We start from the raw sequence: 27,434 nt of genomic DNA, 5'->3' as shown, positions 1-27,434 counted from the left end.
TGATGTTAACGAATCCTTTACATTCCTTGTCATTCCTTGTCCTCAGGTATGTAGACATGCTGGTGCTCCTGAAGGCACAAGTTGCAGACCAGGGACAGCGGTACTTGAGCTGGAATGACATTCAGGCCTGTATTGAAGAAGTCAATGCGCAAGTTAAGGAAGAAAATGAACGTGAGTTACTTCTATCTAATTTTAATGAGTCCCAATATTTCTCGGCTCTCCCTAAGATAGGGATTCCTAACCTGGGGCCCAGGGAGCTCTTGGTTAATGGTATAAAAAACATTGGAACCCCTGCCCTACAGCCTCACTAGAGGATCCTTCTGTAGTTTCTTGCAATGTAGTTTGAAAAAGAAGCTAAACAAAAATTACTCCTTTAATTTTTAGAATTTTGGAATTATTTTCTTACATACAGTTTTAAACAGAGCTTACCAAAACAAACGGTAGTGCAAATGGTTTTATTATTTAAAAATGTTATTCACTTTAACATGCGTACATTATGCAAGTCCTGATGAAGGGTCTCAGCCCAAACGTTAATTGTTTATTCCTTTCAATAGATGCTGCCTGACCTGCTGAGTTCCTCCAGCATTTTGTGTGTGTTATTACAAAAGATATGTAAAACAAACATAAAGAGGGAGAGGATAGAGAAGGAACACAGGGGTGGGGAGTGGCACAGGAGCAGACGTACACAGTTCTGAGATGCCAGGCAGGGTCTTTAATTCCAAACAATTGGTTTATTGATCATAACAAAATGTATCCCTGGTGCTTCCACTCCCTCCTCTCTCCCTGCCCTCTTCCCACTTTGTCCATAATAGAGGCCAATATCACAATCAGATTTATCATCATTCATGTATGTCATGAAATTAGATTTGTTTTGGCAGTACAGTGCAACACAAAATTACTGGAGTACTATGCTGAAGTCTTAGGCACACTTGCTATATATACTTTTACATAGTACTGTATTTATTCATTATTGATGAAGTGAAAACCATTTGGATGTTTACAATTTCCTGACTGAATTAAAATAGCTTCACTTGGATTCCTTTTGTTATTAACATAACTGTAAGTTAATACTACAGTGACTACATTACTGTATTGTCATTATCCAGTGGGTAAACCATCCCCACAAACATATTTCTGGATTTGAATCTAAAGGCTTATTGATTCAGCTGAAAGTGAAAGAGGGAAATGAAAAGTCAGTCTGTGAACACTGTTTCTACTACTGTTTTTAAATATTTTATAATTTCAAAATATTAATTTCAGACAATGAATTGTGAAGAATTCATAGATTTATAAATTCAATTAAATTGCAATTAACACAGCAAATGACATCATTAACGAAGAATTCAGTCACATAAACAGCACAAAATTATTAGCTGCTCATAATATTCTGAACCTTTGCTTTTACTTCTGTAGTTTTGAGATTAAATATAAAGAAACAAATATATATTTGTCATTTCAATCCAGAGACATAAATTCTAATCGTACAAAGGCACATTGAAAATTTAAATCCAGTGGCTCAAAAAAAAAATCTGATGTCCATAATGGTGACCATGAAGATGATTCAGTAAAACCTTAAGGGTTGAAATTTTTCCCATTTTTTCCCATCTTGATGGAATGTGGTTTCCAATTTCACAGGCAGACATGAATGCATGGGCAGTGGGTGATTTGGTATTCTGTAAGCATGGTGAATTAGCCAGAATTGAAGCTGTTAATCTTTCCAACATAATATTCCCATGTGAATAACTCTAAATTCAATATTGTTTTGATTTTCGCTTCACAGGGATCATTGCAGCTGGCCTTATCAATGATGCAGTAGTTAAAAAAGATCCCAGTAAAACACTGGAAGCATTATTGATGCCAACTGCCAAATTACAGGAAGTGAAACCCTCAATTGCACAGCATTACCAAGATGTCTTGTGGGACACTAAGCAAGAGAAAAGCAAAGTGAGTCTTGGGTCTTTATTGTAATTATAATTTATCTGAAACTCTTTCAATGTAGTTATCAATATAATGGTATTTTTGAGATTATTTCTACCCTAACCCAATCAATAGAATTGTTTCCTAATGTATTTTAATAGAGTTGTGTGCACTCCTTTCTCAATGTATAATCACAAACAGATTCAAAGGGAGTCGGGCTGTTCAAAGTTAGCTTAGTAATGTATATTATATGTTCATAAAACGGAATAGAAACGAGCATACTCAAGTACACTCTGTACACCACCACTTTATTAGGCACACCTGTACACCACCTCATTAATGCAAATATACAATCGCCCAATCATGTAGCAGCAACTCAAAGCATAAAAAACATGGAGTGTAACGTACGCAATTGGCAATCGCCTCAGATCTGGGCCGACATTTACATGCCGGGCTGCACCTAATTAATTAGCTTGTTTATTTCAGCTTTTTTTCTTAAAGATGTACGGGGTGCGTTCCGGCAACCGCTGGACCCCTGCATGCTTCACGGCCCGGAGGTTGGAGACCACTGATCTAGTGTTGTGAATACATTTGTAGAGGTTTCATTTTCGCAGCTGTCAGTAGAGATAATAACTGGTCAAGTGAAGAATATTCCATTGCATACCTAACTAAATCTTGTTGCAGTTGCAAAGGCTTTGGGCAGTAAAGAGGCAGGTGAATGCTTAACTTTTGATCTGCCTTTATAGCCACGATATTTATACATACAGCCCAGTTAAATTCCTTGTCAGAGCACTGATGAGAAATTAGCCAATAATAATGTAGTTGAACCTCATGGGGAAGTTGCTGTCTTCCTCTTGTGGAATGGAAGAACATTGGTGAAGCATCTCAAAGTAAATGGGCTGAGAATGAGACTTTGGCATGCTCCTGCATGAATGTTCAGTGGCCGAGTTGATTGTGGTTTTGATTTCAATTATTTGTGTGTTTCAGAGTGCCGAGTGTAGTGTACCTAAGTTTGCTGATGATACTAAATTGAGTAGGAAAGCAAATTGTGCAGAAGACACAGAGAGAGATGTTGATAGGTTAAGCGAGTGGACAAGGAAGGGTCTGGCAGATAGAGAACAATGTTGTTAAATGTGAGATCATCCACTTTGGAAGGGAAAATGAAAGAGTGGATTATTACTGAAATGGTGAAAAATTGCAGCAAGCTGCTGTACAGAGGGACTCGGGAGTGCTTGTGCATGAATCACAAAAGGTTGGTTTGCAGGTGCATCCGGCTGTCAAGAAGACAAACGGAATGTTGGCCTTCATTGCTAGAGGGATTGAATTTAAGAACAGGGAGGTTATGCTGCAACTATACAGGGTACTGGTGAGGCTGCACCTGGAGTACTGTGTGCAGTTCTGGTCTCCTTAATTGAGGAAGGATATACTGGTTTTGGAGGCTGTGCAGAGGAGGTTCACCAGATTGATTCCAGAGATGAGGGGGTTAGACTATGAGGAGAGATTGAATCACCTGGGACTGTACTCGCTGGAATTCAGAAGAATGAGAGGAGATCTTTTAGAAACATATAAAGTTATGAAAGGGATTGAAAGGTTGAACAAGTTAGGTCTCTATTCATTGGAGCGTAGAAGGTTGAGGGGGGATTTGATCGAGGTATTTAAAATTTTGAGAGGGATAGATAGAGTTGACGTGAACAGGCCGTTTCCATTGAGAGTAGGGGAGATTCAAACTAGAGGACATGATTTGAGAGTTAGGGGGCAGAAGTTTAAGGGAAACACGAGGGGGTATTTCTTTACTCAAAGAGTGATAGCTGTGTGGAATGAGCTTCCTGTAGAAGTAGTAGAGGCCAGTTCAGTTGTGTCATTTAAGGTAAAATTGGATAGGTATATGGACAGGAAAGGAGTGGAGGGTTATGGGCTGAGTGCGGGTAGGTGGGACTAGGTGAGATTAAGGGTTCGGCACGGATTAGGAGGGCCAAGATGGCCTGTTTCCGTGCTGTGTTTGTTATATGGTTATATGATAAGAGGCAGGAAAGTTGTTACCACTGGTAGGTGAGACTAGAACTAGGAGTCACAGCCTCATGGTTCAGGGGAGTAGATTTAGGACGGAGATTAGGAGGAACTGCTGTTCCCAGAGGATAGTGAATCTGAGGAATTCTCTGCCCAATGAAGCAGTGGAGGCTACCTCAGTATATATATTTAAGACAAGGTTGGATTGATTTTTGCATAGTAGGGGCATTAAGGGTTATGGGGAAAAGGCAGGTAGGTGGAGATAAGTCCATGGCCAGATCAGCCATGATCTTATTGAATGGTGGAGCAGGCTCGATGGGCCAGATGGCCTGCTGCTGCTCCTGTTTCTTATGTTCTTTGTTAGTTAGCTGAAACTCGTGGTCTGGACTTCGTGCATTATTTCACATTTTTAATCATGTGGAGAAGTAAGCTTATTTTACCTGTCAATCAGATTTTTTCAGCAGTATGATAACTCTGTTCTCAGACCACTTCTGCAAGACATCTATCGAATGTGGTTTCAAATATTGCCTGCAGAACAGCACAGCTGTGGCTAAGTTTCACATCTCACCATTTTCTGGGACAGCCAGAAATTTAGAGATTTAGAGATGCTTGTGAAAATGCTTTTATAGGGAATGGATTTGATAAAATATATTGTGAGGTCAATAGGAAGGATTGAGTCACAAAGTGAACCTCTGAAGTAATTTCAAAATGCATATAGTGTTGATTTTGTGTATGGACCGTTTAATTCAGAGTGTAGGTGACTAATACCTCTTGTATTCCAAGGATATACACTTTATATAATATATAAATTAAAATCAAATGAGCTTGTAATTCTACCACAGTGAGGAAGTTGAAATTAAAGGTTCCACCTTGTAGAAACTAATACCATAACCTTACAATCTGTAAATATGCAAGTTTCCACTTAACTCTGACTAAATAACTTGGGTGCCCATCCGAAATATTAATGTGAGGTTGGGTCAATAAATGTCTTATCATTGCAGAATTCCAAATTGCATTAGGTATCCTTCACTTTGTGCTACTGTTTGGCATATTTTCAACATTTGAAAGTACTACCATTTCCATTCTCTTTTTGATCATGCAGTAGCTTAATAAGAGCAGAAGAAATTGGAGGTGGAGTGGGCCATGTAACCCTTGAATCCTCAATTAGATCACCCACCATCTTCTAATTCAATAATATTTTAGTCCATAAGACATAGGAGAAAGGTTAGGCAATTCAACCCATTGAGTCTGCTCCACTGTTGTGGCTGATTTATTATCCCTCTCAACGTCACTCTCCTGCCTCCTGCCCATAGCCTTTGCCACCTTTACTAATCAAGAACCCATCAACCTTCACTTTAAGTCTACACAATGGCTTGGCCTCCACAGCCAAATGTGGCAGTGAATTCCACAACTTCACCAACATCTAGATAAAGAAATTCCTCCTCATCCTCATTGTAAAGGGACGTCTTTCTATTCTGAGGCTGTGCCTTCTGGTCCCAGATGCATAACTATAAGAAACTTGCTCTCCATGTCCACTCTATCTAGGCCTTTCAATATTCAATTGGTTTCAATGAGATTCTCACTAGTTCTTCTAAGCTCCAGCGAATATAAGCCCAGAATCATAAAACGCTCCTCAAATGTTAACTCTTTCGTTCCTGGGATCATTCCTGTGAACCTCCTCTGAACCCGCTCCAATGCCAACACACCCTTTCTTCGAAAAGGGGCCCAAATCAGTTTATAATACTCCAAGTGCATGCTGGTCGATGTCTTCTAATGCCTCAGCATTACATCCTCACTGTTGTGTTCTAGTCCTCTTGAAATGAATCCTAATATTGCATTTGCCTTCCTTACCACTGACTCGACCTGCAAGTTAACCTTTATAGAATCGTGCACAAAGACTCCCAAGTCCCTTTGCACCTCTGAATTTTGAATGTTCTCCCCATTTAGAAAACAGTGTATGCCTTTATTCCTTTTGGTGAAGTACGTGATTATACACTTCCCTAAGCTAGAATCCATCTGCCACATCTTTGTCCAATCTCCTAATTTATTTCAATCCTTCTGCACGCTTCTAGCTTCTTCAACACTACCCGCCTATTTTTGTATCATCTGCAAACTTGGCCACAAAGCTGTCATACAATGTGAAAAGAAGCAGTCCCAACACCAACCGCTGCAGAACACTGCTATCACCGGCATCCAACCAGTAAAGGCCCGTTTCCTCCACTCTTTGCCTTCTGCCATCCAGTCAATCCTCTATCCATGCTTGTATCTCTCCAGTAATACCATGGGCTCTTGCCTTGGTTAGCTGTCGCATCTGCGGCACCTTGTCCAGGGCCTCTGAAAAGCTAAGTAAACAACATCCACTGACTTTCCTTTGTCTATCCTATAGACAATAGACAATAGGTGCAGAAGTAGACCATTCGGCCCCTCTAGTCTGCACCACCATTCTGAGATCATAGCTGATCATTCACTATCAATACTCAGTCCCTCCCTTGTCCCCATATCCCTTGATTCCCCTATCCATCAGATATCTATCCAGCTCCTTCTTGAAAGCATCCAGAGAATTGGCCTCCACCGTCTTCCGAGGCAGTGCATTCCACACCTCCACAACTCTCTGGGAGAAGAAGCTCTTCCTCAACTCTGTTTTAAATAACTGACCTCTTATTCTCAATCCATGCCCTCTGGTACTGGACTCTCCCAACATCTGGAACATATTTCCTGCCTCAATCCTATCAAATCCTTTAATTATCTTAAACGTTTCAATCAGATCCCCTCTCAATCTCCTCAATTCCAGCGTGTACAAGCCCAATCTCTCCAATCTCTCTGCGTAAGACAGCCCTGCCATCCCAGGAATCAACCTAGTGAATCTACGCTGCACTTCCTCAATTGCCAGAATGTCCTTCCTTAAACCTGGAGACCAAAACTGTACACAATATTCCAGGTGTGGTCTCACCAGGGCCCTGTACAAATGCAAAAGAACATCCTTGCTCTTATATTCAATTCCCCTTGTAACAAAGGCCAACATTCCATTTGCCCTCTTCACTGCCTGTTGCACTTGCTCATTCACCTTCATTGACTGGTGAACTAGGACTCCTAGGTCTCTTTGCATTTCTCCCTTACCTAACTCGACACCGTTCAGACAATACTCTGCCCTCTTGTTCCAGCTTCCAAAGTGGATAACTTCACATTTATTCACATTGAATGACATCTGCCAAGTATCTGCCCACTCACTCAGCCTATCCAAGTCTCCCTGTATTCTCCTAACGTCCTCTTCGCATGTCACACTGCCACCCAGTTTAGTATCGTCAGCAAACTTGCTGATATAGTTTTCAATGCCCTCATCTAAATCATTGACATAAATCGTAAAGAGCTGTGGTCCCAATACAGAGCCCTGTGGTACCCCACTAGTCGCCTCCAGCCAGTCTGAGAAACACCCATTCACTGCTACCCTTTGCTTTCTATCTGCCAACCAGTTTTCTATCCATGTTGAAACCCTGCCCCCAATGCCATGAGCTCTGATTTTACTCACCAGTCTCCTAAGTGGCACCTTATCGAATGCCTTCTGAAAATCTAGGTACACAACATCTACTGGCTTACCCTCGTCTAACATCCTTGTTACACCCTCAAAAAACTCCAACAGATTAGTCAAGCATGATTTGCCCTTGGTAAATCCATGCTGGCTCGGCCTAATCCTATTTCTGCCATCTAGATGTGCCACTATTTCGTCCTTAATAATGGACTCAAGCATCTTCCCCACAACTGACGTTAGGCTAACAGGGCGATAGTTCTCCGTTTTCTCCTTCCCTCCCTTCTTGAAAAGTGGGACAACATTAGCCACTCTCCAATCTTCAGGAACTGATCCTGAATCTAAGGAACATTGGAAAATGATTACCAATGCAACTGCAATTTCCTGAGCCACCTCTTTTAGAACCCTCGGATGCAGACCATCTGGACCCGGGGATTTATTAGCCTTCAGTCCCACTAGTCTACTCATCACAGTTTCCTTCCTAATGTCAATCTGTCTCAATTCCTCTGATATCTTATGACCCTGGCCCATCCATACATCTGGGAGATTGCTTGTGTCCTCCCTGGTGAAGACAGATCTAAAGTATGCATTAAATTCTGTTGCCATTTCCCTGTTTCCCATAACAATTTCTCCCAATTCATTCTTCAAGGGACCAACATTGTTCTTAACTATCTTCTTTCTCTTCACATAGCTAAAAAAGCTTTTGCTATCCCCTTTTATATTCCTGGCTAGACTGAGCTCATACCTGATTTTTTCTCTCCGTATTGCTTTTTTAGTTAAGATCTGCTGTTCCTTAAAACTTTCCCAATCATCTGTATTCCCACTCATCTTAGCCCTGTCATACTTCTTTTTCTTTAATGCTATACAATCTCTGACTTCCTTTGTCAACCACTGTGGCCCCTTCCCCCTCTTTGAATCCTTCCTTCTCATTGGAATGAACTGCATTTGCATCTTTTGTATTATGCCCAAGAATATCTGCCACTGCTGATCCACTGTCTTTCCTGCCAGGGCATCCGCCCATTTAACTTTGGCCAGCTCTTCCCTCATGGCTCCGTAGTCTCCTTTATTTAATTGCAACACTGACACCTCTGATCTGCCCTTATCCCTCTCAAATTGTAGATAAAAACATCATGTTATGATCACTACTTCCTAATGGCTCCTTTACTTCAAGATCACTTATCAATTCCTGTTTATTACACATCACCAAGTCCAAAATAGCCTCGTTCCTGGTTGGCTCAAGCACAAGCTGTTCCAAAAATACATCCCTTAGACACTCCGCAAACTCCCTATCCTGGGGTCCAGCACCTACCTGATTCTCCCAGTCCACCTGCATGTTGAAATCTCCCATAACGACTGCATTACCTTTAGCACATGCCAATGTTAACTCCCTAATCAACTTGTACCCAATATCCACGCTACTGTTTGGGGGCCTGTACACAACACCCATTAGGGTCTTTTTACCCTTACTGTTCCTCAGCTCAATCCACACAGACTCTACTTCCCCTGTTCCTAAGTCACCTCTTGCTAAGGACTGAATCTCATTCCTCACCAACAGGGCACCCCACCCCCTCTTCCCATATTTCTGTCTCTACGATAGCACGTATACCCTGGTACACTCAATTCCCAGGCCTGATCCCCTTGCAGCCATGTCTCCGTTATCCCAACAATATCGTAGTTCCCCATTTTCATCTGAGCTTCAAGCTCATCTGTCTTATTTCTGACACTACGCGCATTCAAGTATAGAATTCTTAGCCCATTCCTCCTCTCTTTACTTAAAACACTGTCTACTGTACCTAACCCAGCTCCTTGAACTTCCATCGGGCAAATTGCACCCTGAATTTTGATGACCTTCTCAAGATCACCCAAACCTTGTACACATTTAACCCCGTGCACCTTCTGACCAACCCTCTGGATCTGGATCCCTGCCCCCTGCACATCTAGTTTAAACCCCCCCGAGCAGCACTGGCAAATACTCCTGCAAGAATGTTAGTACCCCTCCGGTTCAGATGTAGACCATCCCTTCGAAACAGATCCCAATGTCCCTGGAACAAAGACCAATTATCCAAAAACCTGAACCCTTCCTTCCTGCATCATGCTCTCAGCCTCGTATTAATGTGCATAATCATTCTATTCTTCGCCTCACTCGCACGTGGCACAGGTAGCAATCCTGTGTGCTATTTTCTCAAAGAATTTCAATATATTTGTTGGAAGATTTTCCGGTCTTATTCCTGAGCTCTGGAATGCAGCTAAAGTGTAAAACCAGTGCTGCCCCCCCCCCCCTTACCCCTATCCCTATCTATTATTTTAGTCTGGTTCTCTTTCTCTCTCTTTTTTCCCCCCCTCACTATAATCTCCCCCCAGCCCTACGTTTCTTTCTCTTTTATTTCCCATAATTCTCCACCTTCCCCCTAACCCATTTCCCTCCAGCCTATCACTTCCTAGCTCTCTACTTTATCCCTCCCCCCACTTCTTATCCCCCTCGACTATCCCATGTTACTTCACTCCTGATGAAGGGTTTCGGCCCGAAATGTCGTCACTACCTCCTCCCATAGATGCTGTCTGGCCTGCTGAGTTCTGCCAGCATTTTGTGTTTTTTATTTGCAAATTATTTTTTATTTTGTTTACAAGTTCTCAATTAACAGAAAAACTTAATATTTAAACATTTGTGAATCCAAGAGTTGCAATAATACATGTTTGGTAATTTGGTGACATTAAAGATTTTCGTAAAATTTATGAAATCTGTATAGATTTTCCTTGTAATGATCATTTTGGATCCTAATGCACAAAGGATTTAATCTGGATCTGAAGAGTTTCTCTTTGCTTCGTCACATGTTGGCTAATCTAAACTACAGTTGAACCTGTCCATATTGTTTGAGCTTGTTGGAGAATGCTTCTGTATTATCTGTTTTCATGTTGTATTTGGACTGTAACATTGTTATTTTAATTGCATGTCAACACTGAAGATATCTCAAGATGACACGGCAGCATTGTGTATAGATGAGTTACAGGAAGCAGTTCTTTCTGCAAACAAGGACACTGAGGAAGCCCATTCCTGTGAGTAGAAACAAATGTTCCTGGAGATGTGGGGAGAGAACTTCAAATTTTCACTTTCAACAACAAAAAAATCTAGTAAAGGAACAGATCGCACTCCGCCCAGCTCACAGTTGAATCCCATCCACTTTCAATAGCCACCCACCCCCACTCTCCAGCTGGTTAACCCTTCTTCCATCATATGGCTCGTGAGATCCTGCTGGCACCACTGACTCATTCGTTTTCTGAGATAGACTGCACAACAGAAGGCAACTAGGCTCAGGAGTCAGAGTCCCAGTAAAGTTCAGCAGTCAGCGTCCTTTCCCATTATTTCCAAATGTTCAAGTTGGCCAGGTGCAGATGGAAGCAGATGAGAAAAATGTAACAGATTAAAAAAAGATAAATGTAAATAACTAAAAATTTAGATTAATTTGAAACACAACATGTGCTTGTTCTATGAAATGTAAGTCAGAGACCTCATTTGAATAAATGGGCATTGCAAGGTGAGTCTTTTATGACTGGAGTATAGCTGAGGGGCCAGATGTGAAGTGCATTCAGTTGCATCCTGAGGTAGAGTAACAGCACAGATGCACATGGAATTGACCTCTGGTACCTTGCTGACTTCCATGTTGCAGTAGGTATCTGGGATGTAAAGCTCCGCCCACTAAAATCAACCAGTGACGAGTTCTTGCCTGAAGTAAGTACCAAGCAGGGGACTGGTTCAAAGCCAAATAATGGAATTTGCTCTTCCACATCTTCTCAGAATCTATAAATTTAAAGGAAAAGCTAGAGATACTGAAAATCTGAAATATAAACTGAAAATGCTGCAAAAACTCAATAGGTCAGGCAGACTTACTGGAAAGAAAACAGAATTAACATTTCAGGTTGAAGACTTTTAGTCATTTCATCATTATCTGAGTGAGTGCTTGTGGCTTTTCTGTCTTTATCTCTCAAGAAATTGCTGTTCTCCTGAGGGATGGGTAAAATTTACTGAGTTGAAAGAAAACATTCACCAGGATTAATTCCCATCGCCAGCAGACTGGACAGGATTTAAAAGAAGAGATCGTTCTATTTACTTTCTTGCTGTTCACACATTTCTCACTGAATAGAAAGAGAAATGTTTTGTGAATCTGATTTGCTAGAGTAGGATACATGGTGTTCCTCAGGTTTTGCATCCTTTGGGTAGTGAACATGTGCTTTTATAATGACTGGCTTGTGGCCCGTGACTGTGTTGGTGTAATTTATAAATTAGTTTTGTTCTGTTGGTACACTTGCCCCTTGTTTGGATTCACAACAGGAGTTTAAATTAATTGTGTTGTAGCATTGAAAAAAATGCTTCCAGCCTTTGGATGAGGTGAAATGTTAAAGTCCAGGTGGATGTTGAGCGCGTCTTTGCAATTTCTGTAGAAGAACAGGGGCCACACCACAAGTCAGAATTGTTCTGTTGACTAAAACTCTTATTTAAGCCATGTTGTTTGAGGGCTTTTCAGTTTGCCGGGTAATGGCTGGGTTTTTGACCTGTCACTGTATTCCTTACTGATGGGAGGGTTGAAGCTTTGCAACTTTTTGTTGACTTGGAGCTCCTTATAAACCACTGAATATTTTATTATTTAGGCATTGCTGTCAGTTGAGAGGAGTAGAACTGAAGCTGAATTTAGTGCTCTACTCCTGTGTTGAACTGAACTCCAGTTTGTAACGATTGGCCTGAGATGAACTCCAAGGTTTCTGAGAAGAATTTAACTTGGACCTCTTGAAAGAAGGGCGCCTATCCAAAAGTGATGAATCCCAATACATACATAATTACAACTACAGCTGTCTCCACTACATCACCTCCTATTATTTCTGTAAGAACTGTTACCTGTTCTCTCCGCTGTATCTGCTCTGATGGCTCACTCTCCACTCCTGCATCTTCACCATTGTTCAATAGGAAAGTGCCCTTTCACAACACTTTCCCATGCAGTCCAAGTGATGCTGCAGTTGGTGAACATCACTCAGTAATCACAATGTGGTCTCTTCAGTAATGGAAGTAGCTGAGATGACCACAGTACTTCTGTTCACTCTGCAAGCTGACCCATTCAATTCTACATCTACTGCTAGTTTGAACGTAATGATCCCTAATATATGCTGAATGAACACCGCCTCAACTTCCATCTTCTAAGTACTGAATTCAACCATTTCATGCAGCATATCTCCAATTGTATCTGTAGCAAGGTAATCTTACCTTGCTCATTTGGGGATATTTTTTCTCTCTTGGCAAGATACTGACGTTACGTTTTGGTAATATTGCTGCTAGGGAAACAACAATTTAAAGCTCAGCTGAACAACACAATACTCTATGCTTCCTTGTAAAAACAAAATGATTAATTGTAAAATTAACAGTACAGAGACTGTAAAGGTAATGCAAATGAGAATGTGAGCTTGATGAAATGACAGGAATAAAGTTTGAATTGAGAGAGGAAAAAAAGGAAGAAAACAAATATTTAATTTTCACTAGAAGGATTATTATCAACCATTCACACGTTGTCATAGGACAACTTGGACTGTGCAGCGTGTTGTATTTGAGTTCACTGGTTCGACGCTACAGTGGAATAGATAATGAGGTGCCTCTTTCATGGAGCAACAAAATTCTGTCAGTCATATCAGAACTGAAAGTGTTGCCCTTTTCACATAAAAGCCTAAAACCATTTCCCTCACCATTATTGAACATCTGAGCCAAGGTTATAAATGGACATGAAAAGGAAGGTTGAAACTATAAAGGTAGAGAGCAATATGCCGGACATTGAAGTCCAACTCTTGTGAATGAGTGAATCATCAATTCTGATGTGCAAATCCCGACTTAGGGGAAAAAATGTTTTCTTCTTCATTTTGAGAGCTCATGCATTTCTCTTTTCTTTGCTTCTAGTGGCCACTGCGATATCTGAGATTAACTCGGCGGTTGAGAAAGGTGACCCACAGCTAACATTGGCTGCACTACAGTCTTCAAAAATCAGTGCAAGAGAGGTTGTACCAGAATGTTCAGACAGCTATCAGAATAAGCTCTTTGAAGCAAAGAAGCAGAAGTCTGGAGATGGTATGAAACACATGATTTGCTGCAATTTTCCCTGACATTATCTATAATTGTGGAATCTAAGAGGAAGGTAGTTTAGCTGGCATAGAATATTGGGATATCTTGAACTGTCCAAGTGAAGTTCTATTCAGTGATTTCAGTACAATTTTTGTGCCGGAAGGGCCACATAATGTCAGTCAACCCAAAAGCTAAATTTATCTTTTATGGATGAATTTTTTTTTAATTCAAGATTTGACCAAAATTGGGAATTGCATTTCATGAATGGTGGACAAAATTCCAAGAGTTGTTTTGATGTTCTATGGCTCAAGATAGAACCAGTTTCACTGTAAGATAAAAAACATTGTGGATGGTAAATCATTTAGTATAAAGCAGAGTGCTATCTGGCAGCAGTTGTGAAGAGAGAAATACAGTTAAACTTTAATCTGAACTGGTGAAGAATGTCTAATTCTGGGGCATAGGTCTTTACTGTATAACAGACTGCCATTACTCAGTGGCAGCAGATTTCTTGAGGGGAAAATAAACTGAATTGGCTGGTCTCCAGCCAATATGACGTTTGGTATCTCAAGAGAAAACCAATCAGGTCAGGACATCCAACTAACAATGCAGACAACTCAGCTCCGTACCTTGTTCCCAGGTGAGAGTGGGAATTTTGATAGCTTTCTGCACAGATTTTATCTTCACTGTCAGTTTAATGGGATGAAATCGGACCTGAAAGCTGTGCTGAGCTGGCAGTTAGATCACTTGCATCTGCCCCCCCTCGGCTGGTTCCTTAAACATGAGGACCACCCTGCTGCTTTAGTTAAAATATTGTTCCAAACTATGTCTGGTACTGCTCTTTCAACAGCCTCCAGAATTTTGGACCTTTATACATTCATTACATTTGATCTTGAATGTAGAAGCAGATTTTTGATGCTTGGAATATTGGTGGAAAGAAAGTCCATTTATTATCAAAGAGACTCCACTGAATTATCCGAATTATTAAAAAAAACAAATAAAATTAGCTGTTTTGACTATATTAATGGTTTGTTAGACACTTTTTAAACCTCATGGAAGTTTAATTCTCATGACCGCTGTATTCTAATATCTTTAAATGGAAAAAGACAAATTCAGTATATTTCTTGAGGAAGTTTTCTCACTATCTAATGTATAAGTCATTGTTTTCCTGTTTAATTTATAAATTTATGTTCAAGCTCAGAATCAGAAGCCAGTTTATTATCAGTGACTTGTATGATGTAAAGAGTTGTCATTTAATAGCAATAGGACAGGCAAGGACATAAATTATTATAGATTACAAAAGTATATAATGTGAGATAGCATTCATGAGCCAGCAGAAATCTGGCAGCTGGGGGTGCGGGGGTGGGTGGAAAAAGCTGGTTCTGAAATGGTAGTCCTGACAAAGGGTCTCAGCCCGCGACGTCGACAGCGCTTCTCCCTATAGATGCTGCCTCCACCAGCGTTTTGTGTGTGTTGTTGTCTGAATTGTTGAGTGTGAGTCCTCTGGTTCCTGTAGCTCCTCCTTGATGACAGTAATGAGATGGGGACATGTCTGAAGGTCATTAATGATGTATCTGCTGTGAGGTAACACCTCTTTAAAGTGGTGCGGAGTGTTGTGTCCGTGACAGAGCTGGCTGAGTCTGATACCCCGTCTCTTGCAACCCTGTACCTTGGAGCCTTTGTGCTGGGCTGTGATGCAACCTATGGAAATTTTGTAAGTGTGGTCGATGTACTGATTCGTCAAAGGGGCACAGACTCCTAATGAAGCAGAATTGCACTTGTGCCTTCTTCACGACTGCATCAGTGTCTTAAGTCCAGGATAGATCCTCCAAGATGTTGACGTGTAGGGCCTTGAAGCTATTCACCCTTTCCACTGTCCATCCCTCAGTGAAGACTGGTGTGTGTTCTCCAAACTTCCCTCTTTGAAGTACACAGTCAACTCCTCGGTCTTGCTGACATTAAGTGCAAGATTGTTGCAATGACACCATTCAAACAGCTGATCTATCTCACTCCCTTATGCCTCCTTGTTGCTGCTAAGATTCCACCAACACCATTGGTGTCATCAGTGAATCGATAGGAGGCATTTGCTCGGTGCTTAGCCACACAAAGTATAGGGAGAATAGAGCAGCGTATTAAGGATGCATCCCTGAGGTGTGCCTGTGTTGGTTGTTAGCCATCCGCGTAGGCTGTGGTTTTCCAACGAGGAAGTCAAAGATGCGTTTGCAGAAGGTAAAGGGGCCCAGGTTTTGAATTTTGGTGATTAGTACTGACAGGATGATGATATTGAATGCTGAGATAAACAGTAGCCAGCCATGTGCTTAAATGGTTGTTCAAATATTCCAAAGCAGAGTGGGGAACCAGTGAGACTGCATCTGCTGGTAGACCTATTGCAGGGATCGGTAAAGTGCAGTAAGTCGAGGTCCTTGCTCAGGAAGGGGTTAATTTTAGCCATGACCAGCCTTTCAAAGCTTTACTTGAATGGAGTTTAATGAGCAAAATAATTGCAGCTAAAGGCTCTTGGGCATTGTAAAAGGAAGTAATTAGGATGCATTATTGACTCCATTAGGCTTGTATCTTTAAGTCCAAAATGGATACAGCTCCTCACTAATCAGGAAGTGCTTAATAGGATTGGTAAAGTGAAATTGTCTTTTGTATCTTCCATGTACAGGACCCAATGAAAGTCTTTGGGTAATGCACAAGATAAAAGGCAAATATGAGTATTACTACAACCTGGAAACAGCAGAAGGCACATGGGAAAAACCTGAGCACTTTGTACAGAACAACACCCAGCTTAGTCGAGAAGAAATTCAGGTATTGTCAGAATTTGATATTTGTATTTGTCCCACAGTCCCTAAGCAGCCCTGTTGCTGATCTGAAGAGTTGATTGTCTCAATACCTGATGGGGCAGCATGAAGACTGAGCCTGACGAAGGCTTTCTCACTGATGGTTAGAGATATTTAAAAAATCATTCAAATTATTGAATAATTTTAAAGTTTAAGTGATTTTTCAAAACCTGCATTGTGGGCCAAAGGGCCTGTAATGTGCTGCAGATTTCTAGAACCATTGAATATTACAGCACAGAAACAGGCCTTTTGGCCCTCCTTGGCTGTGCTGAACCATTTTTCTGCCTAGTCCCACTGACCTGTACCTGGCCCATATCCCTCCATACATTTCTCATCCATGTACCTGTCCAAGTTTTTCTTCAATGTTAAAAGTGAGCCTACATTTACCACTTCATCTGGCAGCTCATTCCACACTCCCACCACTCTCTGTGTGAAGAAGTCCCCCCATAATGTTCCCTTTAAACTTCTCCCCATTCACCCTTACCCCATGTCCTCTGGTTTTTTTCCCTAGCCTTCATGGAAAATGCCTGCTTGCATTCACTCTATCTATACCCATCATAATTTTATATACCTCCATCAAGTCTCCCCTCATTCTTCTACGCTCCAGGGAATAAAGTCCTAACTTATTCAACCTTTCTCTGTAATTCAATTTCTCAAGTCCTGGCAACATCCTTGTAAACTCTCTCTGCGCTCTTCCAACCTTATTAATATCCTTCCTGTAATTTGGTGACCGAAACTGCACGCAATACTCCAAATTGGGCCTCACCAATGCCTTATACAACCTCACCATAACATTCTAATATTCAATACTTTGATTTATAAAGGCCAATGTACCAAAAGCTCTCTTTACTACCCTATCTACCTGTGACATCACTTTTAGGAAATTTTATATCTGTATTCCTAGATCCCTCTGTTCTACTGCACTCCTCAGTGCCCTACCATTTACCTTCTGTGTTCTACCTTGGTTTGACCTTCCAAAGTGCAATACCTATGTTCTAAACATTTGAAATTAGAAGGACATTAGAACTAAAACATTCAATAATTGAAATAAATGGCACGCTTACTTATACTTTTTCATGGGATTGGCTCCATCCCTGCAATGATGATGTCATTCAGATGGCAGTCTTCCTTGCCATGAAGCTGTATGGAGAGCCACATGTAAAATTTGTGAAGCTTCCCCTGCAGCACTATAGGGCTCCACTACAGAATTGAATGATGATTCTGGTTAAAGGAGCATTCTGTGGGAATTGCCGGCTGGTAATGGTTCCCTTTGGAACTGCCGGTGAGCTATCAGCACCACAGACACGAGGAAATCTGCAGATGCTGGAAATTCAAGCAACACGCACAAAATGCCGGTGGCACCACAGACCATTGTTTAAGCCTATCGCCCTTTGCTAAGAACTCTATAGCAGATATATTAATTCCACCATCAAAGATGTTGCCTAATTCCAATAGTGTTTTACAATAGGAGCTGGTGCTTGTATACGGTATAATGTTGTTATAAATTAGTATGAGATTTACATACCAAGTACAGTGACAGAGAAACTTGTATTGGTGCAATAAGGAATCCATCTTTGTCTATATTTGTTTACTATTTTTTAATGTTGTAAGTATTTGTCCTTCACATGCAAGTAAAATTTGCTTTTACATTTAATGCTGTTTAGAACATCATGAATTGCTTTGCTCAGACAGTGGAGGGAAAATTTTCAGGAATAGCTGCAGTAGAGTTTGCGATATACTCAGCCTTGTATGGACAGTTGCAAAGCCACAGTTAAATGTCCCCTGGCTCTGATAGCCATGGTCACATGCCTGAAGCAATGGTGATTGGAGCCATTTGATGAAAGGTAGAAGGTTTAGAGGAGTTGTATGAATCCGTGATTCTATAAGCCGTTGACGTCTTTGTTCAAATGACTTGCCCGACATTTCTCCCAGAATCATCCAATTATATAGGGCCCTTTGGCTCAACTCATTCCTGCCTATCAGGCTGCCTAACTGGGCTAATAGCTCTTGCCTCCTAAACCTGTCTTATCCATTTACCTATCCAAATGTCTTAAATGTCAGAATTGGTGCTGCCTCTACCACATCCTGTAGTAGCTCATGCCATATACCCATCTCGTTTGTGTGTGTGGGGGGGGGGGTGCCTCTCAGTTCCCTTTCAAATCATTCCCCACTGATTTTAAATCAAAGTTCAACGTAAGTTTATTATCTGAGCACATCTACACTCAGTGGCCACTTTATTAGGTACACCCGTACTCCTGCTCATTAATGCACATATCTAATCCGCCAATCATGTGGCAGCAACTTGAAGAATAAAAGCATGCAGACATGGTCAGTTGTTGTTCAGCTCAAACATTAGAAAGGGGAAAAATGTGATCTAAATGACCTGGATTGTGGAATGATTGTTGGTGCCAGATGGGGTGGTTTGAGTATCTCAGAAAATGCTGATCTTGTGGGGTTTTCCTGCACGACAGTCTCCGGAGCAGGAGTTCCCAGCCTTTTTTTATGTCATAGAGCTTTACCATTAACCAAGAGATCCGTGGACCACATGCTAGGAACCGTTACTCCAGAGTTTACAGAAAATGGTGCAAAAAAAAAACATTCAGTGAGAGGCAGTTCTGTGGTGAAAACAGCTTATTAATGAGAGAGGTCAGAGGCCAATGGCCAGACTAGTTCAAGCTGACAGGACGGTGACAGTAATTCAAATATTTGTGTTATAACGGTGACCCACAGAAGGGCATCTCTGAACACACAACGTAAGGTGAATGGGCTAGAGCACACCGGGTTCCACTCCTGTACCTAATAAAGTAGCCACTAAGGAGCTAATAGGAATATGTGAGAGTTATATATCTGCTTTCTGATGAAAATGTCTGAAGCACAATAACTGAATGAAACTAGCTGTACCTTGCTGTCACTGCATGATCACCTAAGGGTTCACACACCTAGTTAAACTGTTGCAGGTTCATTCTTCCCTTCAATCTCCGTTGTTTTTTTTTTAACTGCTTTACATCCAAATTAATGCAGCCACCTGCTTCCAATTTAGGGCTCAAGCTCCAGAGCATTTATTTAACATGCTCAGCTTTGGCTCCAATTTTTGCAAAAAGCAATTGGGATCGAAGAATGCATGGAACCAATAGCTGGTGTCAAATGTCACGCTCTGCCAATTTGCTTCCAGCTGTTTTTCATCGTGCATGAAGTGAGCCCAAGTGGTTTTTACAGATTTCTTGCGTCGAAATGGATCATTTGATTTGTTGACTGATTTTTCTGATTCTTGGTGCTTTTGCTTATTTATCAGGATATTACTGACCAAATAACGACAGCCTATCACCGTGAGCAACTATGGCTTGTTAATGAGGGCCAAGTCATCCGGCTGCAGGCACGTGCAAGAGGCTACCTTGTAAGGAAAGCTTATACTGAACGAAAGAACTACCTCCACAAACAGGAACCTTCAACCATCCGGATACAGGTGTGGGTGGAAATTAAATATTTATTAATGAACATGAGAGAATGTATTACTGTAAATTTATTTTATTTCACCATTCACCCATGTTGAATGCTTTGAGTGACCAGATACTTATTAACTGTGTTTCTCTGGCAACAGGATTGCTAACCCAGTGTAAAAAAAATTAAACATATTTAATATTTTGAAAGTGAATTCCTTCATTGATAATTGTGTTCTATTCATATGGATATGTTAATTTATTTTTGTTTTCACATAATGCCTCATTTGAATATTAACATCCAGTAAATATTGTTTTGAAGTTTGAGATTTCCTTCAAGTATTTATGCTGCAGTAATAGTGAGGCTTGTATATACAGTAAATGTAGGAAATTGTGTTCAAGTTCTAGGAAAATTTGCTTTAATTGTCTACACTTTTTTTATAGTCATCTTGGAAAGGATATAAACAGAGGAAATCTTACAAGAACAGGTTAAGGGTCATGCAAGATAATATTACTGCTATTATCAAGGTATTTATTTCATGTCATAGCTTTAAGAATGTTTTGGGAACAGATCCTTTGCTTCTGCTATCTAATTTATGAATGGTCCATTAATCCATGTTACCTTACTACTTTGTGCTTACTTTGCACTAATTTATTTTTTATATTTCTTGTTATAATCTGTAGTTTTTAAAGTTTTGAACTGTACTGCTGCCGCAAAACAGCAATTATCATGATATATCCCAGTGATAACAAACCTTATTCTGATAGCTTTTATGAGTCACAAGAGTATTGAATGATAAGATCTTCATATTAATTATATATCTACCAATAACCATTACCTTGCAGCTGATAAGGAAGTTGAGAAACAGAGGCCAGTTAATGATTACATCCAGATTTTGTTGGAGGAAAGGATATTATTTTGGAGTCACCTGACTTGCACATTTTGACTTCTATTTCTCTTACGGCCAGAAGGATGCTCTTGTTTAAATGGAAAGATGCAGCCCCTCCTATTCACGCCTAATGGTTACGTGATGTGATGTCATGTTTAAATTTAGAGACGATTCAATGTTAATTCTCTGAATCTAGCCAAGACTTTCAAACATTGTGGGGACCTTTTTTGAATTATTTTCAAAACCTTTGATTTGCTGTTAAAGCACAGATGATGACTCAAGTTTTTTTTCATTTTTTTTTCCTTTACTAATCAGCTTTGGTCTTGGTAGTGGGTTAGATTTCTTAATATAATAAAGTTAATATATTTCAATGTTATGAATTAATTAATCTGTATGAATATAGGGTAAGGAGTCTTTATATGGGATTTAGTATAATGTATTGATATATTTTTTTTTCTTGTACTCTGTATTCTTATATGTAAATTAATAAAAATATTGGAAAGAAAAAATTATTACATCCGGAACATTTTAAGAAAAATTCTACAACCCGTGTGTACTGTTTCTATAGATCCAGTCAATGATAAGAATGTGGAAAGCAAGAAGAGCATATCGTGAACGATGTCAGTACTTCAAAGATCATGTGAGTTGAACCCATAGGTGGCTTCCATTTTCAAGAGGTCATCTACATTTTCAAGTCCATGGTGTGACTCGAAGTTGAATTTGGAAAGAGGTCTCTTTGATAGTTAGATTATCCTTTCACTCTAGTTTTCTTTCTTGCGGTGAATAAAGTTTTTGGTTTATCGGTGGGTTCAGAATGAGCGGATGCTGTCTGCTCCTGTTTGTTGTAGATTTGAATTATAGTGTCCTGCTATGCAATGGGATTAGAATAAAGGCAACTTGCCTGCTTTGGCTGAAAGTGCATTACAGAAGGTGTTCGAGGGAGTATAAAGTTGTAGTAAAACATCTTTTTAAATATATTTTGACAAGATGACAAATATATGTAATTGCTGAGATACTTGCTGAATTAATATGTTTTGTTTAAAAACATGTACTAGTATGTCAAATAAATTAGCAATAAAGTATTTCTTGCAAGAGAGTTAGATCTGTATGCCATCCCACCAAAAGGGGGTGTTGTAACCTCAAATGACTTTCCCGATATTGCATGTGCACTCGGAAAGATCCAAGTGGAGGTATTTTCTTCTTCCCCTAGGGACAGAGGGAAATTGATTTCACCTGGATGCTTGGCACAGTAGTTGAATGGTAGAAGCAGTGAATTAAAATGAAAAATTGCTAAGGAGCCCTATCTTTAATCCAGCTCCATGAAATTGAATATGTTTTAACTTTAAAATATTGTTAAATCTGCAGCAAGGAAGTTGCACACTTAGAGATAAGAGACTGCAAAGGCTGGAAATCCAGAGAAACATGAAATAAAAATGTTGGTGAAACTCAATGGGGCACCTAGCAGCTATGGAGGGAAATGGACAGTCAACGTTTTGGGTCGAGACCCTTTATCTAGACTCGAAAGAACTTTTGAAAGATGCTGCTTGACCTGCCGAGTTCCTCCAGCATTATGTGAAGTTACACACTTAGTGTAGATTGACAGCAGTGGATATTGAAAATAAAGTTTCTTTTTCCTTTTCTCCCAGACACCAGAAATCATTAAAATTCAAGCATTCCTCAGAGCAAACAAAGCTAAAGATGACTACAAAACATTAAGTGAGTATTTAAATATTTGCCCTTGCTGTCAAAAGTTGCCATTGCTGACGGTAGAATGTACATCAGTTATTGCCTTTTAATTGGGATTGGACAAGACCCCACAACTGGCTAACTCTGGCAGTACTGATTTGTAACTGCTTTCTCAGATGCTCTTTCTGTCTATTTTGATTGCTGGTTAAGTAGGTCCTGGTTTTTGAAAATACTTTGTCTTTGATTATACAGCATGGAAATGGATAGCTCATTAAGCACCTGCATTTACACTAACCTACACAAACATCTACACTAATCTTGTTTTGCTCTCATATTCCAGCCTCCTTTGGAAGGTTAAATGTAAAAGGAAAGTGTACAGTAAATGACAGGACCCTCAGGGGCACTGATTTACAGAGGGATATCAGGGTGCAAATCTGCAGCTTGCCCAAAGTAGCAACAAGGCACGCTGGCCTTCATCGGTTGTGTTTATAAAAGTTGGGAAGTTGTGTTTCAGCTGAATGCAAATGTGGTTAGGCAACATTTTCTGCAGCTTTGTCTGCTGCATTACAGCATTGTTGTGGAGCTCTGGAAAAGGTGCAGAATGGGTTAACTGGGATGTCACTCAAGTCCTAAAATTTGATAAAGAGATCCCTAATTCAAAAGGCATTATACTTGTTCATTTATTTACTGTGGAAAATGATCCAATATTACATGTATTTGTTGGAAAAAGTATGTGAACCTTTGCTTTCAGTAACTGGTGTGACCCCCTTGTACAGCAATAACTTCATCCAAACCTGTTCAGTAGCCATTGATCAGCCCTGCACCTTGACTTAGAGGAATTTTAGGCAGTTCCTCCTTACAAAACTGCTTCCGCTCTGGGAACTTGGTGGGCTTCCTTGCATAAACTGCTTGCTTCCAGTCCTTCCACAACATTTCTATTGGGTTGTGGTCAGGACTTTGATTTGGTCATTCCAAAACACGGATTTTCTTCTTGTTAAACCGTACTGTTGTTGATTTACTCTTGTCTTTCGGAACATTGTTTGTTGCATTATCCAACTTCTATTAAGCTTCAGGTGATGGACTGCTACCATGACGTTCTCCTGTAAAATGTCTTGATACAATTTTGAATTCATTGTTCCGTCTATAATTGCAAGCTGTCCAGGCCCTAAGGCAGCAAAGCAGCCCCCCAAACCATGATGCTCCTTCCACCAAACTTAACAGTTGGGTTGAGGTTGTGGTGTTGGCATGCAGTGTATTTTTCCTCCAAACATAGCAGTGTGCATTTCTGCCAAAGAAGTTCAACTTTTGTTTCATTTGTCCATAGAACATTGTCCCAGAAGCATTGCAGAACATCCAGGTGGTCTTTTGCAAACATGAGACATGCTGCAATGCTTTTCCTTGAACATCAATAGTTTCCTCCACAGTGTCCTTCCATGAACACCATTCCTGTTCAGTGTTTTTCTTTCAGTGGACTCAGGAGCAGAGACTTGTGCAATTTCTACAGATTTCATTTACCATTTCCTCCATTTGTGGACAATTCTCTTACTGTCAACTGATGAACATTCAAATCTTTAGAAATGCTTTGTAGCCTCTTCTAGCTTCATGCATCTCTACAATTCTTCTTGTAAGGTCCTTGGAAAACTGTTTTGATCAAAGCGAGGTGCAAATAAACAGATCTTTCTTGAGAAGAGCAGACTCTGTCTGTAACGTTCTCCTTCGCGTGTAACGAAACGCCGAATTAAACGTCGAGATAAACCACAGTCAATACGAACCAGATCGCAGTAAAATTAACCATTTACTGTTCACTCTTCACATTAACATATGGTGAAAACTGTTGATAAAACAATACAAGATTGATACAGTATTTGTTCCTTCCTTAATATCACATTTCAATTGTAAATACTTGCAAAGGTGACTATAACTACATTACACTAAGGTGCAGTATACAGGGAGAGTTTACCTGCTCCATGCAAACTATCCGCAACTCTTTAACTAACGAAAGCATAAACATTATCGACCGTCGTTACTTCTAACAGGATCGGCATTAATATCTTAGTTCAATATATCGATTATCTATTAACTTACAGCGTTGCTCTCACTGTGATTTCTCATGCCTGCAAAACAACTTCTGCTCAGGTGTGCCTCGTGGTAAGCCCCCACCCTCGCGCTAATTTCAAACCGGTACTTTCCCACAAGACGCGGCGAAACCGGATGTGACGTCATCGCATGCCGATATATTTTACATGCTATGAATATACTTTAAACACTTCTAATTCTAACTAGAAAATACTATTGAATGAATTACTAAGCGAAAATATTATAAACTAAATAAGTGTCGTAAAGACAGCACACTGTCAGTAACCTGACTTTGTGTGTCTTTTTCATAGGGCAGGGCACCTCTACAACCCACACCTCCAATCTCATCTCATTGATTCAAACACCTGGCTCCAAATAGCTTTTGTAGAAGGCATCACCCCAGAGGTTCACAAGATTTTTCCAACAGGTACATGTAATATTGGATAATTTTTCTCAATAAGTAAATGATCAAGTATGTTTTTTGTGTTATTTCTTGAATTGGGTTCACTTTATCAGTTTTAGGACTTGCATGAAGGTCTGATCATATTTAAGTCCTATTTATGCATAAATAGAAAACTCTGCAGGGTTCACAAGTGGTGGAAATGTCAAATACTAGATGGCAGTGGTTTAAGGTGAGAATGAGAAACTTTAAAGGAGATTTACATGGTATTTTTTTTTAAGCATGCTACCGGGCGAGGTGGTGTAAGAAACGATAGCAATACTTAAGCATTTAGAGAGGCCCATGAATTGAGAGGTGTGGACCACATGCAGACTGATGTAGTGTTTTTATCATCTTTGCAGGGACATTATAGAACACATTTCTGTGTTCTTTTCCCCCTTTGTTTCTGTGCTTGCTTGTGCACAGAAAGTGCTGTAGCCAGTTCAACCTCTCATTCTTTCTAGAGCATCCAGTTAGGTTATTTAAGACATTCTGAACCAATTGTTTATTCACCTGCATTAATTCCGTACCTCATCATACTCTTGTCTCAAAATGCACCTTTTTCTGTCTTGATAACTCAAATTGCTTTTGTATTCAATGCCTTTGTGGGGTGGGTGTGAAGAGTTGTAAATAGGCAATTTCTACTACCAGCGAGTGGAAAAAGTCTTTATAATTTTTATCTCAATGGCTTGCTTCTAATTTGAAAGTATGATCTGCCTAACATCCCTACAAGGCTTTGATGGAACATGAACAATAACTGGAGCAGCACAGTAGCATAGTGGTTAGCACAATGCTTTACAGTACCAGCGACCTGGGTTCAATTCCCACTGCTGCCCAGTAAGGAGTTCATGTGTTCTCTCCGTGACTGCGTGCTGTACCTCCATAAATAATGCAAAATTGAAATATTGGAATATTTAGGTCAGCAGTCTGAGCACTTCACATGTGCTTGGTGTAGGGTGGTGAAAATCATTTCTCTATTTTGCGTTCCACTTTTCTGATGTGTGGGCTTCAAATTCAAGCTGCAGTGGAGAGTTTGGATAAACAGCATTCTTTGCAGAAATATCAGATCAGTGGCACTTAGGTATGAATTAGCAAGTGTCTTTCATGTTACCTTATTCCAGTATGCTTATAAGTCCCATTCATTCCATTGTTTTCCTATACCTTTCGCTCATCCACCTACACCAAGGGCTAATTTACAATGTCCAATGAACCTACAAAATTAACTTTGTGACGTACAAGGAAGAGCACCTGAGAGAACTCTCTGTCACAGAGAATGTGTGAAGTCCACTCGACGTTAAGGTCAAAGCCAGTCGACTGCTCCACTGAGCTGAACTTTTACATTGAACTTAAGCAAAACAATTGAAATTAGGGCTGATATTCAGAAGAAGGTATCAAACAAACATTTAGGGGAAAAAGCAGATACTGCACAAAGTTTATTTAACACAGAATTTGCACGGGTGAGGAAAGGTCTTTATCTGATCTTAGAAAATTATTCATTCCAATGGTCATTGTTTTATTAAATGATTCCAGAATGTTTTTGTCTTCACTACTTTGCCCATAAATCTGCTCCTGTTAGCATTCCGATTCCATGGTGCTAAGCGGAGATCTTCACCTCCTTCCCAGTCTTGAAAGCCCACAAAATTTCTCATAATTCAGGCAAGTAACACCAAGAACCAGCCTTGTCACTTTTCTTTGCACTGTATTCAGCCTGGCAATGTTTCTCAGTCACAGTACTCAAGTTGTATAGTTTAATCACTGTTCGAAAACGTAGTTCATTTTATTGACGTCTGTTTGCTTCCCTTTGTTTAAAAATGGTGAGTATCTAGAAACCACCTTCAAGCTGGTTCTCTGTTTTCTAGAAGTGTGTGTATCATTTTATTTACCACTTTGTGGAATGTTGCCAGCTACTTGTTTCATATTTTAATGTTACCTTATTTGGCCCTTTTGTATTTTATCCAGTTGTAGCTGCCCCCATTGAATTAAGTGCCATTCCACATTTGGTTCTCTCTATATATTTAATCAATTTTAATAGATCTTATATTCAGAAGTCCTGCAGTATAAAGCAAAATAGTGACAGGCACACAACTAAGTCCTCCTGAGTACTGACCAGTGCTACTTCAGATGGCAGTTTACTTCACGAAGTCTCTCAACTATGAACTGACTGATTTAGAAACTTCCACATGAAGTGCTGTAAACAATACTGGAAAACTTCTATGCAGGCATTGAATTTACCAGTCTTGTCTTGGACCATTTTCCCAAAAGCTGCATTAACTTCTATTTATTCAGAAGTTGTACAAACAACCATTTTACTGGCTATTTTTAATAAACAGTTTAACAGAGAAATTCCCAATACAAATTTTGAGATGTTTAAGAAAGACAAATTCTTCATTTCCAAAGACATTCGTTTGCAGTAAGCATCTTTTGCCAACTGTAATTACATTGTTTACTTGTCCAGGAGTCATTGCTGTCAACCAAGTACATTTTGTTCCATGTGGACTAGTTTTATTTGAAGCATTCTTCTGGGC

The 27,434-nt window shown here is 40.0% G+C and overlaps 1 protein-coding gene across 2 annotated transcripts in view; it reads left to right on the top strand.

The window, feature by feature from the left end:
- The window catches only part of iqgap2 (IQ motif containing GTPase activating protein 2), a 282,888-nt gene that overhangs the window by 173,721 nt on the left and 81,733 nt on the right, over positions 1 to 27,434 (top strand). For both annotated transcript variants that reach the window (XM_059974514.1, XM_059974515.1), the window contains 9 exons: positions 47 to 171; positions 1,781 to 1,944; positions 10,411 to 10,501; positions 13,380 to 13,547; positions 16,207 to 16,349; positions 19,674 to 19,844; positions 20,263 to 20,346; positions 21,277 to 21,348; positions 22,355 to 22,424. In XM_059974514.1, coding sequence (XP_059830497.1) covers positions 47 to 171; positions 1,781 to 1,944; positions 10,411 to 10,501; positions 13,380 to 13,547; positions 16,207 to 16,349; positions 19,674 to 19,844; positions 20,263 to 20,346; positions 21,277 to 21,348; positions 22,355 to 22,424 — 1,088 coding nt within the window. The remainder of the gene's footprint in view (positions 1 to 46; positions 172 to 1,780; positions 1,945 to 10,410; positions 10,502 to 13,379; positions 13,548 to 16,206; positions 16,350 to 19,673; positions 19,845 to 20,262; positions 20,347 to 21,276; positions 21,349 to 22,354; positions 22,425 to 27,434) is intronic.

The sequence above is a fragment of the Hypanus sabinus genome, chromosome 7 (genome assembly GCF_030144855.1).
Source record: "Hypanus sabinus isolate sHypSab1 chromosome 7, sHypSab1.hap1, whole genome shotgun sequence".
Classification (NCBI taxonomy): domain Eukaryota; kingdom Metazoa; phylum Chordata; class Chondrichthyes; order Myliobatiformes; family Dasyatidae; genus Hypanus; species Hypanus sabinus.
The sequence above is the reverse complement of the archived record's forward strand: the minus strand, read 5'-3'. Positions and strand labels throughout refer to the sequence as shown.